Here is a 21,322-nt window from a genome sequence, read left to right on the forward strand (position 1 = left end):
TCTTACACATAGGAAGTATTACCTCAGTACTGAGATCAAGTAGTATTTTAACATTCAGTTATAGCAATATTGTTCAAGAGAGAGGCAGTTATATTTATATCTTTACAGAAGAGAGATGTTTAGACTGCACCATTAGGCGACAAAAAACTTTACTGCATTAGAGTGCACATTTAGAAAAAAAGATGAAAAGATAATTCAGAATAATCAGCATGTGTGAAAAATGAAAAGCAAGCTGCCATTGTAGAAATCATTGGGAAGAAATAAGAAATGCTTGAGTTATAAAAAACAACACCAAATTTTCTCAATATATATCCACATTCTCTACATCTATATATCTTTATCATTGAATCATCTACATAAATTAACAGCAGCCACACAGTGCTCAATCCCAAACAGGAAAGTGCCTGAAAAGGATGCCACAGATATCTTGCACTTTGAAGGAATTACTATTCTTTACATAGTCAGAATCTCCAGTCCTGTGTAGAAGGATATATATTTCTCATATAGTAGAGAAAAGATGCAAATATTGCATTAAATATAGAGGTAAATCAGAAATGGAAGCTAGTACTGTACAAGGATTAAGGTATAAAGTTAGTACTCTAGGAAACTTCTAATGGGAAAGAAAACCTTGCCCATTTATTTTATCATATGTCAATGCTAAGAATTCAGAGAGATGACTTGCAGCTTATGCTCACAATTTTATCTCTATTTGGAAGCTGACATGAAATAAATGAATAGCTCAGTCTTCTGTACACAACTGACCTGCACAACCACCACTATTCACAACTGGCACTTTTTGTTGGCAGTCTGAGCAGAAAACCTGAAGATTACATTGGCACCGAGTCTAAAATATGCCCTAAAACCAAATGATGGTCTCTTGAGAACACAGCTGAAGTAGACCACAGTGGAGAACAACTAGAACTACCCATGCTATTCCCAGCCTGTGAGTAGAAGCTTTCTGTTTTCAGCATTGTCAGATTTTCATCATGCTTTATTGGGAACAGTAAGCTTAGGTACTGATAAGTTACTAAAATATATTTGTCAATACAGAAAACACTGTAAAGGCAAAGCAGATTATATAATGGGTGCTAAATGGAGGACTATCCACTTTTGAAAAGTAAATACACATGTTTTTTAATCAGTTAACAGAATAAAATAAAGAGAGTGTAAGTAGCAAACAGCAAGGTATTGCTGGAAATTATCCAAATATAAAAATTATATGACTACATATATAACAAAATTGTTATCTTAAATACTTTCTTACCTTAGCATTTTCAATACAAGGACAAAGAGCCCAAGCTGCAGTTGCTTGAACATCTGGGTTAGGATTTTTCAACAATGACCATAGCAAGCGGACTCCATCTAGACTGTCAATTATCCTATTGCAGAAACAGACCAAAAAACGGAACATTAATTATGGAGTATACAATGTTGAATCTCAAATTATATCAGTTTGTTTGGAACACTGCTCTAAGAAACACTGGCATGATTCTGACATACTGTTTTGCTTTATGCAAGTGCTTGTGTTTTATTGTCAGCTAATCGCCATCAACATACTCAACAAACAGTGCCCGCTATAACAGATGGGTGCCAATAACTGATGTAAAGACAGAATGTTTTCTAACTAAATCTCATTAATGTTGTTTATTTTTTTCAGCACTGTCATTCAGAGTACTTACAGAAGATAAAGTAAGCTACATTATAACCAGAACTCATAAATGTGAAAACAAGCATGTGACTTTTTAATGATCTACATGCAAAGTGAAATCTGAGTTTGAGCATACTGGCTTCTTTCATATAGTAACAAATACTTTCCAAAACAAATATTTATGCCCAAAACTATGTACTTAACTTTTTATTCAGTCTATGCTTAATGTATTTACCTTGCTCTATGACATATTTTAAAAAACTATGTTTCTAATCAAGCATTAGAAATTAAAATGGTCACACTACAGAGCATCCTTTGTTGGGCATGAATAATGTGTAACTTGTTTCCCATATGTTCCTTCCTAACAAGACCAACACTGAGCACTATGTTATAACTATTTAAACATACTATAATCAAAGTATCTTCATGACTATCTGAGAAATGAATTAGCATCAGAATCATCTCTACACCATCTGGGTTATGTTTACGTATCGATCAGGCTTGGGGATCATAACTTCACATTAGGTTCCAACAAATACCCTAAATGGAAGGGAAGGTCAGACTCTAGCCTTTACCAACATGCCTTTTTTCAAAAACCTGTGTTAAACTCAAAGCAGATGTGCTGAAGTTGAAGAGAAGCAAGCACACCTTCATTGTCTAACCTCAAAAGTAAAAAAATCCATTGCATATAACGTGTTTCTAGCTTTAATTGTAAATGCAAGAGAATTCAAAACACATTTTTAAGAGAGCTTAAGAACATCAGGTAAAGCATCTCATTTGTGTTCACTACATATGCTTTGCCAGGAAATTTTAAAACTAACTATAAAATTAACTTTGTGTGTAATTCTATCATCATTTGAAGCAGAAAAAATAAATAAGGACATGAAGTCTGTCTAAAATAAGCAAGGACTTTATTAATAACATTTTTATGCAAACTGTTTAAACAACTATGTTTTTCAAAATAATACTTTTTGAACAAAACTATGGTTAAGCTAAAAAACCTTAAGTTTTTTAAGATCTGCCAGTTTCAGTATAGTTTATTTTACTCACTCAGCTCCAAATCAGTTGCAAGAAAAGCATCAAAGGACAAATTCAGAAGTCTTAACACAACAAAATAAAACAATAGGAGCATAAACTACACAATTACACGTATATTCTGACATAGTAATGATGACTTAAGTAAAACTTTCTAAACAAACTTTTAAGTCCCTCCAAACCCCAAAGACTTTTAAGCAATTTTTACATTACTCTCCTGTCATTTCAGAAAGTACAAGGAATTTTTTCCTATATTGGAATTAATTAAGAAGAACTCATGAATCTTTCCTCAAGTCAAGCAGAGTACTGATCATTTACCAACATGAGGTACTTCCTCCCAAGAGGGCCTAAATATAAATGACCCAGCTCCAACAAGTATATAAAAATCAAGAGATAGGAGCCAAACACTGAGCTCAGATTTTTCCACCACACTTAAAAAAAACAACCTCTAGGCTGATTTGTCTTTCCTTTCTATTTATTTTAAAGCTTCCTTTTCAATTGGAGGTTTACTTTCATTTTCTTTTCAGTTTTCTGGTCTTCAGTATTTCAAGGTAAGCTAGCCTCCCTCTATCACTAATTTGCTGAAGAAGAGTATTGCTTTCTGCTTAAAGGCTGGAAAGACCAGTTGTCTGAGATCAACAGAACCCAGCTCAGACTATGTGAAAGTATAGTTCTCTGAACATTCAACATGCATAAAATTAAACTAGGAAACAGTAGAAGCAAAACAAAAAAAACATCCAAATCACATTATTCATCAATGATTACTGGCAGTTACAGTGGATTAACACAAATAAAAATGCCTCTACATACAGGAATGACGCTCTTGAATTCTCACTCTGGAAGAATTGTAACTGCGTAATCACCATGCAAGAACAATCCTTATTTTCATTTTCCTGAGAACATACATTTGCCAATCTAGAAAGCAGTGCTAAAAAATTCAATTTTTTTAATCTTCCTATGGTTTCACTACACACTCCAGCAGATGAAGCAAATGGGTGCTGAATGAGTGCATTTGCCTTTACAGCAAAGAGAACACTAAAATAAATGGTCCTGAAAAATGTTTCCTCTATAAAAGTGCTTAGACATTAACTTCCTTCCTATGTAAAAACTCCTTTTTGAAGCTGACAAAAAATACACATTCAGTTTTCTTTACAAAAGCAAAGAAAGAGAGAGGAAAATAGACCTGTAATCTTGAAAATTCTAGCTTTGATGGCATAATGCTAAACAACATTATGATTTGCTTTCTTATATAGTTTTTGTACCTAATTTTCTTCCCACAATGTATTATAATATTGTTAGCAGGATGAAGTAATAAAGCTTCTTACCACAATAAATACAAGCAAAAGTAACATAAAATTTACTTTGGTTGGCATTCAATTCTGTATTCATCCATAGTTAGTACATTATTCACTCTGTGGCTTCAGTCACTTAAGTAAAGTATATTATAATAATTTGTTGATATTCTGTTGATAAAATTAAACTACACTAAAATTTGGAGCAAGCAACCACTCATGGGACTGTTAAAAGACAGGCTTTTTAATAAAAATGCAAAACATTTTATTTGAAAGCTGAATGGAACCTCATAAAAGCTGCAATAATACAATATTTGTATTGATTCAAAAGTCTAAATATTTATTATTTTAATATTCAAAAGCTTTATTGAATAGTTGATATGCTTTTGTTTGTATGCATGTATGTATGTATGTAGTGTATTTAATGTACAGAACACTATTAATAGTCAAAATCCTAACAGGCATGAAACTCACTCACAGTAGAAATGTAAACTTTATTACAAGCCACTTGGTAAATACATAACAATAAAAGACTATGTGGAGTTCAAAAGCAAGAGCCCAGGTCCTGAACTGCTGTGCCTCTATTCCTTAGCATTGCCAAGGCATCTCACAATAGAACTGGGCCACCTCCTCTAGTTCAAAGCTCTCTGTCACAGACTGATCTTGTTTGATCACTGATATAATTGAGACTAGATATAACTCAGAATTTTAATTTATAATAAAGTGATTATATAATATAGTGATTATATACTATATAAGGATAATGATATAATTTAGAATATTATTCTTCTCCTCAAAATAACCAAAAGAAATTGCAATGGCAGTTAGAACTGGCTGAAGAGGCACTCCTGTCATGTGTTCCTGGGCTGGCCAGACATGATCAGAGCAGAGGTGAAGGGATATTTTCAGCTGGCATCATCACTCCTACCAAAAGGCAGCTGCAAGGTGTAGGACGAAAACATCTTCCTGCTTCCAACATGGAATATATGTATGGTGTACATAGAATCAGTCTTATGGGCAAATAATTTTAATGCAATTAAACACATTCAGAGATTACTGCAATTTTTAGGTTACAGTGGATTGGTACTTTCTACTTGACCACTGCAGATTGGTCAATTTAAGATAATTTTTTAAAATTACTTTTGTTCTGTGTTCACAGACAAAAGTTGCCTAATGAAGACTTTTCACATTATTTAAAAATCTCATTATCATTATACCATTGAACATTATGAGCAAGATGTGGCTTGCAATTCTAGAAATTTACTTTGCTTTTTTAAATATATCTGAAATTAGCAAAACTGTTAATCTGAAATAGTACCTCTCTTCAAGTTAAAACTTAATATTGAACATTTCCAGTAGAAATGTCAACATGAATTGCTTAAACACACACATGTACACAAAGCATAGACATCTGTTTGTCATATCTATCATCTTTCTCTGCTAAAATGCTACTTACCAGAACTTTGAGAACTTCAGTTTAATTGCCTGCCAATTTAGACCACAAATACAAATGTAAATAAACAAAGTTATACTGACTCTGTATTGTGCTCACTGGTAAGATTACAGGGTTTAATTCTATCAGAATGTAATCTCATCTTTTTTGAAACCACCATTTAGCATTTTTCTTAAAACTTTCACTGGTTGCTGCTGACTGCTTTGATAAATAGTATTATATACCAATGACTCAAACTCCATTGGCTTGGCTAAAATAATCCTTAGTCTTGAGTGCCACCAATGCAGTCTATGGATTTTCAAATGGAAAGGGCAAAGGAAAATCTAGAGTCAGTTAAAGAATAAGCACTAGTCCTTTTTTTTTTTAGTTAAAAAAATTAGTAACTTATAAAAAGTTCCTCAGAAACATAAATAAACATTAAAAAAACAAACAGCAACATCTCTGTCAGTGGTGGTACAGCAGACCAAGCATGGAGAACAGCTTCATCCTGTCTACATAGCGTAAGGAAGTTCAGTCAAATAATTCTGCTGGGTTTTGTAGATAAGTCAAATTGGTTTTGGCTGTGAGAGAAGCTGGCTGCTGGTTTTTTATTTTAAATAGCTCAATAGAGTCAGTAAGAATCATGTAATTCCTTCAAGTTGCCCTGAAGTAAAGGATTGGTGCAGAAAAGTAACACTAGCATACCTTCCATTCAGTAGTTGTAAGAGCCACAGTGTCAATGAGGAAACATGGCAGAAATAAATTATTTAAAATACATGTAGAAGATGTACATTGACCTATGCCTATCTATTAGTCTCTCTTTGTCAGTGCAAGATTCTTCCATGTAACATAAAATAACAACACAGTCTTTCCCTCAGAATTTAACTGTACTGCATCATAGAATATTCTCAGCTTTTTCTAGTCCATAATGATGTTTCATTTCTTATATTAATCACAACCTCTTCCTTATATATCTGAATCATTTACAGAAATTATGTGAGCTCCACTCTTAGTCTGTATGGTCTTCACATACCTACTGCTGCAAGGATAAGCACATTCAAAGAAGAAGACTGCTAAACTGAATATTTGGTCTCTAAGACACACTTTGTTAAACACACTTGCAGCTAATGAAATGTAAAATATATCCGAAAATTCTCAATTCTTATGAGGGCCTAAAGTTTTCAACATATGAAAATCAATGATAGCAGAATCCAGGAAAATCATAATAATTTTAAAAGTTCCTATAATGCCAATCTAAAAAAAGTTACACTGTAAACAGAGCCTGTCTGCACTATATGACAAAAAGCTCCCAAGCCTCAAGACCTACCAGCCAAATTTGGTAGGAAAAAGGCAGTAGAGAAGAACTGATTACCTAGAACCTGTCAAACCATTCTGAGAAATAAGTTATTATGAAATAAGAAATGCAATAGGGATCCAGCTACATGAATCTGAAAAAGCATGAACACCTAAGCATCAACCTGCTGCAACAGAAAGGTCTCATCGCCTGTATATATGTACAGGCTGTCAGTGGCTTTTCTTGGCTTCTTCCTAGAAGGTAATCTTGGCACATTTCTACACCCTTGTTAAGATGTGCCTTTTTGATAAAGAACTTCAGAAAATATTTACAGAAAGAGACTGACCTCCACAGTAGTTTCTAACAAGGCTATTTATTGTTTTAGGTCCCAATTTTGTAAACAGAAAAGAGTCATACTACAGACTCTGTGTGTGTGTGTATTTCATGTCTTTGGTGACTTGTTCTTCCCCAAAAGGAAAGCACTTTGGATGAGAAGATATAATTTCAACTTCTGCTGCACTGATCTGAGAGGAGGAGAAGGGAGAGGAAGGGACATACTTTTTTTCTTTTTCTTGGTGGTTTTTTTTTTTTTTTTTTTTTTTTTTGATAGAGAGGTGGGGGTCAGTGGTGGGAGGAGCGGTTGCTTTTAAGTGCCCTGTGACAGGCAGAGCTCAATCAAGGAAATAATTTAGACATATGAGCAGTTGCGCTGCTGTCAATATTTTAACTAAGCATTATTTTTAAAAATTTTGCTGAATGTATTTACACTTGGATGAATCATGCTTTGGTAAAAATATAGCAGCATTATCTCTTCTAGTACTACAAGCATAGCTAGCACGATACATCAGGTACCTGGCACAGTCATGCTAATAATTTTTGTGTAACTTTTTTTGTAGTACCAAAAAGTATAGTCACACTTATTTAAGATTTGTTTACTTGCTAATGTTTTGAAATACTTTTAGAAACAGTTCTAAAGTTGAGAACTTCAACAGAGAATGTTTTATATGAATAAAATTCAATATTTGATTCCTTTGTTCACCCTTCACAAACTCTAAAATATAAATTTTGTCCCAAACCTGTACTTTCTCCTTCTCAAAGACAAGACAGACTCTGTTCTATCACAATTTTCAGCAGCAACTTGCATTTTTTTAATGCTTATACTGAACACATTCCAGTATGAAGCTGTCCTTACTGGATACTACAAGTGACAGTTCTGAGTACTGGATTATGTTTGAGGTTTTATAAATATCAGTTCATGTTTATTGGCATTTAAGTTTCTCAGTATTTGCAATGCTAATTCTCTTAGGTTAATATATTATGCTAAAGGCTGTTTTTTAGTGAGAAATGTCTTTAAAATGATTTCATTTATTTATACTTTTATGCTACATGGCTAACTGCTCATACAACCCATGTTTATGGTTGTGTACCATCCAGCCTTTTGCCACTGGGTGACAGCCAAAGCATGAAAACAAAAGCCTTATTCAGGAAAAGAATTCCCTGCACTGCTATATGAATATCAAGTGAATTATGCAAATCAGAACAGGAGGAGCTTAATAAAACTCTCTTTCTGACCTCCATTATGTACAAGGAGGGAAATATGCTGAGAATCCTGAGGTAAATATCCTTGTAAGAGAACAGTAAGGGCAGCAAATGCTGACCTCAACATTTAACTGAAACACTTAATCATAAAACTCAACAACCTTTGTAATTTATACAAATTTACATCACAAAATCAAAGGCTGTCTTTTCCTTTGATTTTACAAAGGAATAAGAGGGGAAAAAGGGTCTAAAACTGTCTGAGTTCACAAAAGGAATGATGGAGAGGGACAAAAGAGATACACAATAGAATTAATACCCTACTACCAAAAAATTTTGTTTATTATCATGACAGTAAATGTGTACATTTCCTTTTAGAATAACTTCCTCTAATTTAGGCTATTTTTAATGACTTAAGAACAGAAGTAAAAAGAGAGTGTAAAACATGGACCTATCATGCACTTTAAAATCGTGGTTTGAAACTTTGAATTTCAACTTACACAAAAATCAATTTACTAAAGATTTATTTGATTTGTCTCAAAATGCAAAAGCTTTACATTCTATATACTTCTTTAATAATTTTTTTATCTATAGCAAACTTACAGTAAGATTAGTAGCTAACCCACACACTTCTGTAAAAAGCAAGACGCAAAAAATATCTTAAATCAGATTAGAATTGACTATATTTGCTCCAGAATAACTGAACTGTTTTTCAATATTTAAAATGCTGTGAATATTAATAACTCACGCCATATTTTCAGGATCCATTGCACAACCTCCCACTGCTTTGTTGACATTCACAAGCAGGGCTGGGTTAGTTGTAGTCAGTAACTTCACCATAGGTGCGATTCCACCAGATCTGCGGATGGTGCCTCGATTTTCTTCCTCTTGGCAACATTCTCCCAGTGCTCCAATGACATTAATAAGGACCTCTTCAGGCTGATCAGTAAGCAATGTTACCAAAGTTTCTACGGTTTTATATTCCTGAAATCTAAAAGACAGCAATAAATCCAAAGTTGGTATTTTCAGTATGTTACCAATATCAGCCTAATTTTATAATTAAAGTATTATTATAATTGAAGTACCAGTTTTAATTTCTGTATGTAAATAGTCTTGCTGAAGAAATCCCAATACAGGTAAACCATTCCAATCAATTATTCTAAGTGTGACACACAGTCTATTTTCTTACTCAACCTTTCTAACTACATTTCTACAATTTAGCTGTCTAAGAACCTCCTGAGTAGTTTGAGGGTTTTTTTAAACTTGACATGCAGATGCAACACCTACAAACACCTACAAACCAGAAGAGTGCCAATTAATGTGCTATCCTTACTTCCAGCACTTTTCCCTGCTATGTTAACAGCAGCTAGAGTAGTATTGTTCCAGACCCTCCTCCACCTCTCTGAACCAAAGGATGGCCTTACTTTTCACTGAATATGAGCCTTTAGAGAGTTTACCTTGAGCAGTTCTATATTTAGTTTAGGCCTAATACACTGTATTTTCCTGAGGTCAGAACCATAGTTCTAGTACATTTCCATAGCACAATGTTAGATTCCAACTTGTAATTAAGAAATAAATTAACAGAAATTTGACTTGACTCATATTAATACTTTCCCCATTCTTCTTAGAACTAAGAATCAAAAATATGTTTTTCAAAATCTTGACGGTCCTATCCTACAAAGACATGTGTGCTAAACCTCAAAGTTCATCTTTCTGAACAGGATTTTTTCCTCAGTGCTGGAATAATTTTTAAGGATTTGGTTTTTGGTTTTTTGGGGGTTTTTTTTGTTTTGTTTTTTTTTTTGTTTAAAACTTAGGGGATTCTTAACACTTAACAAATACTGCATCTTCTTTTTATGCATTTTCTGATACATCCTGACAGTTCCATGTGGTATATCAAGCTAGATCTAACCTGTATATAATCTAATTACCAGAGAAAATTTCTCTGAGAGTACTGAGTTCTCATTTGTGCTTTTCTCCCAGTCCCTAGCTTCTGGGAATGTCTGCTTGAGCTACGAAAACTATTTTCCAGGAATTAGTTGCTCATGCGGCTTTTCTTTTTATACAAAAAATATTAGTATTTCTGAGATTTTTATGGCAGAACTAAAAATTAATCTTTCCAAGATGGATTATTAGCATAATAATTAAAATAACTGAGAAATGAGAAACTTTTGGTTTTCATCATCCAAACCTTTGCTTAAAGAGAAATTCTCCTTGTTCACTGTAATTTGGAAGTATCCCTACATTTTTTTTTCCAAGAGTAAACATCAACAGCACGAAAAAAAGAGCAATAAAGTAAGCAAATAATTTTAAAAAACAACAAAACAAACTGATTTTTGCTGGCATTTCAACTTCTTCACAGATGGAACTCTGTGAGCTGGCTGTGCAGCGGGCAGGCTGCTCTCAGACAGAGCTGCTGGCTCGGGCCATCTTGTGTCCAGGAGCAGAACGGCCGCTCCCACGCCAGCTGCACCCGGAGCTGCACAGGCACAGGCACAGGCGCAGGCGCAGGCACAGGCACAGGCGCAGGCACAGGCACAGGCACCTGCCCCGGCTCACGGCTGAGTCAGCACAACATCTCCGCAGCGACCTCCAGGTACAGGAAATACTCTGGAGAACTTCAGAGATAATTAGAAGTGCCCCTGCAGGAGCCAGCAGAGTTTGTTAGTTCTAGCTTCATGCCAGACTCAGGCTCATCCCTCCAGATCTGCTTAGGTGTTTTCATATTATCCCCACTCCCTTTTCTTTAGTGCCCTCCCATCTTGAGTTTGGACAGGGTTTACTCCTTCAGACTCAGCACTACAGAACACGTGAATTCAGCTGGAGCTGCGCCGGGCTAGTAACTTTTGTGGAGCATCAAGCACTTGCCAAAGATATGTGAGTAGCCCAACAAAAATCTGTTTGCAGTTGGACAGAATTATTGGCTACAGCTATACTAATAAATAAAACAGGCTAGGGCTCATTCTCTAGCCCTGAGGACAAGAAGCACAACATAGCATCCATATGGCTAAAATCTCTTATCCTCACAATGCAGGGTGGCCTCACCCATTCTGCCTAATGGGAAAAATCTGTTGCCTGCACCATTCCCAAGGAGTGTCTGGGCATTGTCTGGGAGAGCATTTGCTGGCAAACTGTGTAAGGAACTGTGCTGGCAGTTAAACAGTATGGATAATCCTAACACAGAGCCTGAAACCTGAAAGATTTGGCCCTGTTTAGTTTACTAGTACAGAGAGAGCCATTCAGTCTGTCTCATCCCTGACTGATCCAAAATCAGGATACCTCTGCACAAACCCAAAGACCACAGAAAAGAAGGATACATCCATATGAAAAGTTATGTTACTGTGCAATTAAGAATGCAAAAAACCAGTAGGTCAGCAGTAGAGGAAGTAAAGACCATAGGTCTGTATACCAACAGTTTGGGAACTCATTTAGGACAGTAAAAAGCCACAATGTAAAACCTGGAAATCTTCCTAATTTTTACCCAGTCTTTATCTATCATTATGCGCTTATCCAGCAAGATACAGTAAATTAGGGCAGCAGGAAGATGTTACCTCTTACTAATACTCTTTCTAACCTTTCTACATGCTCTACATACAGAGCAGCATAATTTCAGAAGGAAACTGAGCACATATGTAGTGGAGCAAGTTTCCTTTTTTTAGGTAAGGTGCATGAATTTGTTATATTAATTTTAGATGAGAGGGTAAAGTGTTCTCGATCACTAAACTGCTCCATGGAAGGCAGAGAGTGACAACTCCTACTGTCCCATTCTCAAATAAATGTGCAGAACCCTGGTACTGAGAGGCTTCTGGTACCCACAGTAGAACTCTCATCAATTAATTCCACTCATTTAGAAGCTGGGTGTCCAGACTAAGCTACTTTTCTGAGCCCCTTCTGTAGTCAAGAAGAGAGATGCCTAGGCTAGTTATCCTAGACTCCAGTATATTTCTAATATGTATTAGATATTTACACTACAATGAGATAATTTGGTCTCTGTCTCTCTTGATGTAAAACATTAAAGTGTACTAAGTACTCTCTCTACCATGCAGCAGTGATTCTGGCTTCTAAGCTACAGACAGGAGGGGGAATATCAGATATGGCCACATGTCAAAGGTTTACTATGTGCTAGTACATATCCTGACTCAGAGTCCTATAGCTTAACTAGAGGCACCACTTGTCTTCATTTAATGTTAAGATTCTAGGAACTTAACACTGTCTCCACTCTACCCTGATGAGGCCAGGTGGCAATTTTTAAGTACTATACTATACTATAAAACCTAAGGTGAAAGCCCAGCTGATTATAAAGATTGATTTTGAAGAATTATGACACAACAGTTTTGAAAACAATAGAGGCCCATAAAATCAAAACGTGATAATGTAAGAAATGCTTGTAGAATTAAATTGTTACCTTAGCACATTTTCTGTACTGATTGCACATTTCCAGATTGCTCCTGTCACAGCTGCCAAAAGTTGTTTGTTTTCACTTTTTTCAAGCAGAGCAGATAGTGGTTGTAGACCTTCATGTTTTCTGACCAGGTCACGTATTTCTTCATCTTCTGCGCACTATAAAAAAATATACATATTAATCATATATATTATGCATAAGTCTGTAAGAATATGTCTTCAAAAGCTAGCTGTATTACATTGTAACTAGTAAAAGCTAATAGAGAAGAAAACATAAATATTTTACTCAAGTATCTGAATATGCTAACAACTCACTGAGAGAGCGACAGTAAACTGCTCCTGTATATGATATATGCAGCAGTGCTTTTACTGCTACAATGTCCTCTTTAGGGGTAAACAAACAGAAAAACCAAAGCAGCTCTATGCACAGTATGCCTCACCACTCTCCACTGGTTACCTGTGTAACTTAATGCTTGTACACAAGAAGAGCTAGTAGGAACCTAATTATAATATTAAATATGGAGCTAAAATATTTACAACATTTCTATATTTTTTTACACATTAGAGAAATAGTGAAATTAAGAAAATTTAAGACTGACAATGACATGAAAACAAAGGGCTAATCCTGGTTCTGATCTAGTGATTATAATAAAATTACCTTAAATATGGCACTTGCACAATGCCTCTGGAGCTCCTCGTGTTCACTACTCAGATTTTTCACTAGGTTCTCAATCATGCCTTCTGTTCTTATTGCAAGTCTGTAACTTGGCTAAAAAAGATAAACTGCATCTTTTAAATCCTGCATATTAACAGTTAACAGGTCACAATAATAATACAATGCTACAATATAGGGTTTGATACTGAGAAGTCTTGTACTTTACGTAAGCACAAGTCATCATTGCCTTGAAAATACTACTTATGATCTCAAAGGTAAGCAAATACAGGCATCCTCTGCAGTGCTCTTCAAATCACCTGTAAACCGAGGTACTGCACTGCCTATCCTGTAACCACTTGGCTTACAAAGAATGCAGAATATTCTGAAAGGTGTCCAGACTCCCTGCTCAGACCCAAGAAAGCAAAAGATACTTCAGAATGAAATCAAGAGGTACCCACTTACTTCATCAACAACCAGCAGCCAAAACAACAGATCTATTCCTAAAACAAGGTTAGAAAAATATGTTCTTAGAATTAAAATTTTTTAGTGATATTGTCATCCAAATTTAACCCACAGGCATTGTAATGGGATAATTTTTTAAGTGGGGGAAACATCTGTGTAAGAAATGCATTTAGTGTTCCTTCCAAGTCAGACCATACAAGAAACCCTCAAAAATGACACCTTCTCAATACATACTTACTGAACCTAAAACCTGCCAGGTTTGTGTCTCATGGAACATGCATTAATTTGTGTAATTCAAGAAGCTAATTTTTAACAGAAAAAGTGTTTAATAATGTTGTTTGTGCCTCAAATTCACCAAGACAAATTATCCATATTATTTTATCTGAAATGTAATACACCTCAAGTTCAAATGAAGATAGAGAATCATAAACAAATAGAATAGTTTAGGTTGGAAAAGACCTTTAAGATCATTGAGTCCAACCATTATCCCAGCAGTGCCAAGTCCACCACTAAACTGCATCCCTAAGTGCCACATCTGCACATCGCTTAAGTAACTCCAGGGATGGTGACTCAACCATTCCCCTGGGCACTCTGTTCCAGCACTTGACAACTGCTTTGGTGAAGAAATTTTTCCTAATATTCAACCTGTGGCAATTTCCTCTGATCCTAATACTTGCCACCTGGGAGAACAACCCCACCTGGCTCCAACTTTCTTTCAGGTAGCTTGAGCAAGTGATGAGATCCCCTCTGAGCCTCCTTCTCCTCAGGCTAAACTCCCCCAGCTCCGTCAGCTGCTCCTCACCAGCCTTGTGCTCCAGACCCTTCCCCAACTCCATTGTCCTTCTCTGGACACACTCCAGCACCTCAATGTTCTTCCTGAACTGAGGGACCCGGAACACAGGATTTGCACAGTGCCTAGCGCAGAAGGATGATCACTGCCCTGCTCCTGCTGGCTACATTATTGCTGACACAGGCCAGGATGCCATTGGCCTTCTTGTCCACCTGGGCACTGCTGGCTCATGTTCAGCCCTCCAGGTCTTGTCCTACCATGCAGTTTTCCAGCCACTCCTTCCCCAGCCTGAAGCATTGCAGGAGTTGCTGTGACCAAAGTGCAGGACCTGTCACTTGGCCTTGTTGAACCTCATACCACTGGCCTTGGTACATGGATCCAGCCTGTCCAGAGCCCTCTGCAGAGCCTTCTCGCCCTTCAGTAGGTTGACACTCCTACCTCTCGTGTGCCTGCAAACACTGAGCATGTTGGGAATGCCCACAATCCTCTCAACTAGGTCATTCATAAAGATCTTAAACAGAACTGTCCCACTAGTACAATCCCTTACCTGGCTATGATAAAAAATATTTGCATTCAAATTTAAAAACGGAATATACTCAAAGCTGCAAAATGTGCCACAGAAATCTGTGGAAAAATCTCATATATTCCTTTCTTCTATTTGCAATGGATCAGACCCAATACACAAGGACACTGTAAACCATTCTGCCCTGCACTGCCTTGGATCTTCTAGGCCACACCTGCAGCTTAGTTTTGTAGAATTTAAATGCGTTGCTTAAGCAGAACACAGCACCTTAGGTTGCCAAATCTGTAAAGTATGATGAAAAAATAAGAAAAAAAAGAAAGTAATCAGGGCTTTCATTTCACATTTTTTCTTTCGTGCATTACTCCTAGCCTTTTAAATAAAAAATATGTGGTTTTTACTTCAGTCCAAGCTGTAACCTTGTCAAAACCACTTTGATTACATAAAGCATCTACTTCCTGATGGGATAACTGACCTGATTTAAGTGACTGTAGAATGTAGTATTTCCTTTTATTGGCAAATTTCTTTAATGATTAGAAATAACTTAGCTTGTGTTTACTCACCTCTGAGGCACATTCTTGTAGTGTCCCCACTATGGGGATTAAGATGTCTGTGTGTGAGCATTTGAGCCATCTAGCTAGTAATGGAATGCCACCAGCTTTCCGGATTGCTTTCTTGTTTTTGGTGCTTTTGCTGCAGCTCCAGAGGGCCAAAGCTGCACAGCGTACTGTTTCAGAGTCTTTGGCTTGGTATGATGATCCCATCGAAATAGATTCCAACAGCTCAACCTAAAAAAAAATACCAATTTCTTAATATCTACAGGAAACTTTGATATCACACTGCTTTCCAATTATGATAAACAGTACAATTGATCATGTTTACAACACATTTCAACAAAAATATGCATATGAAAGGGGTACAAATTTTATTGTCTGCTTACCAGTCTCTTGATTCCTCCATATTTCCTTACTGTCTTTCGTGCTCGTTTAAATTTAGCAACATTGGCAATTGTTTCAGCTGCTAAACATTTTAGATCAGTGGCTGGAGAGTCCAATATTTTCACCATGATCTCTATGCCTCCAAGATCTGCAATTGCATGTCTGATCAATATATTTTGACTAATTTCCTTCAGGATTTTTAATGAACCAGTCTAAATAATGGGAAAGGATAGAAGTTAAACATTATTTAGGTATACAAAAAACAACATTATTTAAAATCATGGGTTATTTAATTTTTTTTCTCTATATTTAATCAGGAGAAAAGAAGGAAACTGAAAGTCAAAGACATAGATATCTTTCTAAAAAATCTGAAGAAAAGAAAATACAGAAATGAGAAATCAATTTTCTTTACACTCTGTAACTTTGAAACTCAAAAAATATTCTAATAAAAAAGGCATATTCACTGCTGTATTTCACAAAGCTCATTACCTGACATTTAATTTCTTCTGTATCAAGTAAGTTAATTAACACTTCAAGACATCCAGTGTCTTTGATGGCCAACTGACAGGTTTCTTCAGACAGATTGAAATCCCTCATTGAACATAGTGCAATTAGAGTGGCTGTTGGATCACCTACCTAAAATAAAGAAAATAATTAACAAATATGTAAAATGCATTTAATATAAAACTCAATCACCTCTAGTCGTGCTAGTAAAACTACTACTAAAGAAGAAACATTAGACTATTTTGACTTTAAGTGTTCAATAACACAAACATAGTAAGAAATGGAATTATTGATTAAGTCTGTAAATGCCATAAAGACTCAAATGAGTGAATAGCTCAGGTGGAAAATTATTAACATGGCTGGCTGTGAATAGACCAGATTGAATGTTTTTCTAAACATTCAAGCTCTATTGAATAAGATAAGCTAAGATAAGCTCCATCTCAGTCACTAAAACTAGACTTAAAGAAAAAAAATCAAAAAACACAACACAGAAAATTAAGCCATATGACAGTGGATTCTTTTAAACCTATAATATAGGTTTACTGTCAATAAAATCAGGGATGAACTGACCTGCATGGAAATTAGGAGAGCTGAACTATAGCTGCTACGGAAGCTGGAGTGAACATGGCCAGCTGGTACTAATGTGGAAGTTACAACTTAGAGTACCTAGTAAATCAAACTACAGCATCCACCTCCTGCATTCCAGGGAAGCTTTGGCTCCCATCCCGATCTGAGCTGTGCTGCCCAAGCCCATCTCTTTTAAATGAGAGTTTTGAATCTGCAAAGGATTTTTGGTCAACCCTTCCCAGAGGAAAATGTTCTGCTGAATTGTGTAGATCATAATGAAACACAGAATATTACAAAACTGAGTAATGTTTGCTAATACAAACCAGGTAGATCTAACAAAACCAGAACTCCTGAATCATATTTCTTTAATGTAAACAGAAACAGTATGACAGACACAGTACAAAAGGAATTTAAATTTAACATGCTCTTCAGATTGTTATAAATGTAGTAAAGAATTACAAGTGAGAAAATACATACAAAAAGAGAGAACTACTTCATAAAGTTTCAGAGCAGTAGTCTACATCAGACAAAACACTTCTGCTGACCAATGAAATATATATTCATAGTGCTTCATAATTTTTACCGACCTTTCTTTTAACAACAGATACCAGAAAATTTCCCCACAAAAGTGGTTTAATGTAAAGGTAATTTTAAAACATAGTGTCCTAGAGGAAGATGCCCCCATTTTTTTTTTAATTATATTTTTAAATCATATTTATCATCTTGACTTCAGCAGAATGAAATGTGTCTTGCTTTAATAACATGTTTTCATCTACTTTGAAAAACCCCCCCAGAGCATGAAATAATGTAACAATTTCTCAAATGTTTTCCTAGAGAAATCAGTATATTCACACTTATAAAATTCTTAATTATTTTTTTAAAAATCCCTACAATATGATTACAAAACTACAGAGAAGGTACTGCACTTCAGAAAAACTAACAGCTCTCCTTATATGAAATCTGTGGCCTTCTAACAGATTAGACTTTGATATTTACTTGGCTTTGTCTGATAAAAAATTTGCAACAGGTGTTTAAAAAAAAAACTGTCTTTTTATTATTTCATGTAACTGTAAGAAGTATATTGCTAATCTAAAAAGTGATGTCCTCTCTTTCTGAGGATTGCTTCTGCTACAGTGAAACTGCCTTTATACATAACATAATAGTCCATAATTCCCTTATCTTACATATATAATGGTTGGCATATAATATTTAATATGGACCAAGTTTTTAAAAATAAACAACTTTTAATTTTCTTATAATGAATAAAAAATGCAACCGTATATTATATATATGCATTTTATTTTTTCAGTTTTAAAAATGAACACCACTTTAAGTGCTTTTAATGTAAAACCACAATAAAATATTTTTCATATGTGCTGAAGCATCAGTTCTCCAAAATAAGAAATACTGCTGATGGCTTCAACAATTTTTTTTTGTTTCTTGAAGTTATCATTAGAGTAAGTCTTGTAGTAGTTACAGCATAGATTTTAACATGCATGGAAATAGTTACCTCTCCATTAAGCTGACATAAAATCTGCATCATGCTGTTATACCATTTGAAATCTGATATGTTGGAAGAAAAATAGATTCTACTGGCACATCAACAGTCAATTTTAAGGCTTGAAATTAAACACAGACTTATTTTAAAATGTGCCTTTCTTCCTATATATCAGTATAACACATATATCCATGAAAATAAAGCAGTATCACTGTTACACTATCAGTAAAACATCTTCTTTCACTGAATGTGTAATGTCTGTGTTACAATACTCATGCTAACAAGTGAGAAAAACTGAGAATTACAGAACTACTGACAAATCAAAAAAGAATCAAAAGAAAAACACAAGCAAATACAGACACAACCCAAAGTACAGAAAACCAAGGAACACACAAGTTCAAACCATAATTTTGTTTGACTTCTGCAATAATCAAGAGGAAAAACCCTGTTAGTCAATGGCAACCTTTCAACAAATGGAACCAAGAAAGTAAAAGCTTTTTTATGCATTAACCTTTACTGTATTCTGCTAATGGTTACTTAATGTCTCTGACAGCATAGCGAACACTCTGGCTATGCTAAGGACATAACTAGTCAGTAAGTACTTAGATAACAGACATTTTCACACTGGATGAGCTCAATGGACACTACTCTGTGGAACTGAGAGAACTGGCTGATGCCATCATTAGTTTGCAGAACTGCAGGAAGAAATCTGAACACAATGCTGATATTATCTATCAATATCACAGCATTGCCAAACAAAAAAAGCAAACTTTACAGAGAGACTTATAACCAGATTTGTAAACTGTAAGATACAAGAACTCCTTCTTCTTTGGATTGGCACTGCTCAAATTTAAGTGCTACATCCATTCTAGGTATTCTAGTTCAAAAAAGATACTGGGAAAGTTTATAAAGACCAGAGGATGTCAAAATATCTCAAAATTATGATCTCCACAGAAAACTTGAAGGAACTGGGATTGTTTACTCTGAAGAAGACAATGGGAAGGTAGTTTAAAGAAAACCTTCAATGCCAATCATCTCTTCTCCAGGTCCAGATGAGAAATAATGGGATTTAACAGCATCAGGGTTGATTCATGCTTAAAAAAAAAAAAAGACTCAACAAAACCAACTTTAATAGTAAGAATATGTGATTTCTTGAATACATTGCTTACAGCATGAAAACTCCATGACAGGAGAGAAAAGGTAGAGAAATATTTGTGTGGAAGGCCCACAAAGAATTGGTGCTGTTTTGGAGGCAAGCAGATGGAGTCAATTACTTCCTACATTCTGCTCTAGTCTTATTGTCTGTTATTCACTATTATGAAATTTCATAAATAAGAAATGTTTTTGTACTTACTTATTTTCTTTAAAAAAAAATTAACCCTCAATAGATACTATGATCAGAGACATAGATAATAGATAATAAAATATAAGAGACATAGATAATAGATAATAAAATATACAGGCTTAAGTTTCAATAGCAGATGTCCAATCCAAATTAAACCATTCTTAGTTAATACAAAGCTTTCATTTTCGAACTGATTATGTCAGTTTAGCAGGCTAGGAAAGAAAGACAAAATTTACTCTGAAGTCAACCCTTTCAACTGAAACCTAAAGGCATTATAGGAGTGCAAGTAATAAAAGTATGAACAGGATTATAAAGAATATTATTCCAAATGTGTTGCTCAATTTGTAGTAAAACGAAAATGTGTGAATGAAAATACATAAACATTACAATCAAGTTACAGTGCAGTTTCCCAAGAGAAAGCAAAATTAAGTAAAACAAAAATTGTACAGTTTTTGGCTCATAAATATCTCCATAAAGACAGTACCTATTTGAAGGTGTTTTATTAATTTATTTAATTTGGTTTAGGATTTAGAGTGTACATGACTGAATGCTACCAGAAATATTGTTTTACACTGCACGGTAATGTCAAAGATGGGTTTTTTTACTGTTTAGACCAATGGCTGAGATTAATTTTGCCAGAGTAAAAGTGTATTTTCTCTATTGTATTAAGTAAATTCTGGAGAGGTAGTTAACTGTGCCTGTCTGTGATAACAAGCCTATGGCTGAATAACAGGGAAAAAAATTGCTGCTTGTGGGCAATTTTGTCATTCTTCTGTGTAATACCCCAGTTTTGATTATGAGGATATATAATCTGAAGGCCAATTACGATATACTTGACAAAATTAAGACCAAGCATACCAAGTCAATGTATTTTTTTAAAAATACCAAACAAACAAAATAGCATATTGTGATAGCCAAAATAGTTGGTCAAATTACTGTTACACCAGACTTTTAAAATTAAAACTCATTAATGGAACAAAAAAACTCCTAGGGGAAAAAAAATTGTTTCATTGGGATCCCAACCCAAAGCAATATTGTCATTTTCATAGAACAAAAAATCCAAAACAAAGAGTAAAGTATGAAACAGAATTATTAAAGCTTGTGACTTTTTATTTTCTTTTGAACTTTTCCCTCTTAAATCATAGAGAAAATTTTGTAATTTTCTGTTAGAAAACACTTTAGCATCTAAATAAATTTTGATAAAGCTTAATGAAAGACTGAGTACTGCAGTACTCAGTGTGAATAAAATACATCATATGCTTGAGCAAGGCAATTTTTCTATGCTAGTCAACCTCTATGCACACTGAGTTTTGTCATGGCTTAAATACTAGTTCCAATTTTTCATCTTAGTTTATAAAACATACAAGCTGCAACTTGTTAAGACATGACTTATGGACAAGTATAA

General features: G+C 34.9%; 1 protein-coding gene across 1 annotated transcript in view; it reads right to left on the reverse strand.

Moving 5' to 3' along the window:
* Window positions 1-21,322, reverse strand: part of ODAD2 (outer dynein arm docking complex subunit 2) — a gene marked incomplete at both ends in the record, with an annotated part of 61,858 nt that overhangs the window by 31,185 nt on the left and 9,351 nt on the right. The window contains 7 exons of the mRNA XM_084213241.1: window positions 1,265-1,379; window positions 8,986-9,228; window positions 12,643-12,797; window positions 13,297-13,407; window positions 15,629-15,853; window positions 16,006-16,215; window positions 16,493-16,639. Of these exons, the coding sequence (XP_084069367.1) occupies window positions 1,265-1,379; window positions 8,986-9,228; window positions 12,643-12,797; window positions 13,297-13,407; window positions 15,629-15,853; window positions 16,006-16,215; window positions 16,493-16,639 (1,206 nt within the window). The remainder of the gene's footprint in view (window positions 1-1,264; window positions 1,380-8,985; window positions 9,229-12,642; window positions 12,798-13,296; window positions 13,408-15,628; window positions 15,854-16,005; window positions 16,216-16,492; window positions 16,640-21,322) is intronic.

Source organism: Fringilla coelebs, assembly GCF_963513975.1.
Source record: "Fringilla coelebs genome assembly, chromosome: 1".
Lineage (NCBI taxonomy): Eukaryota > Metazoa > Chordata > Aves > Passeriformes > Fringillidae > Fringilla > Fringilla coelebs.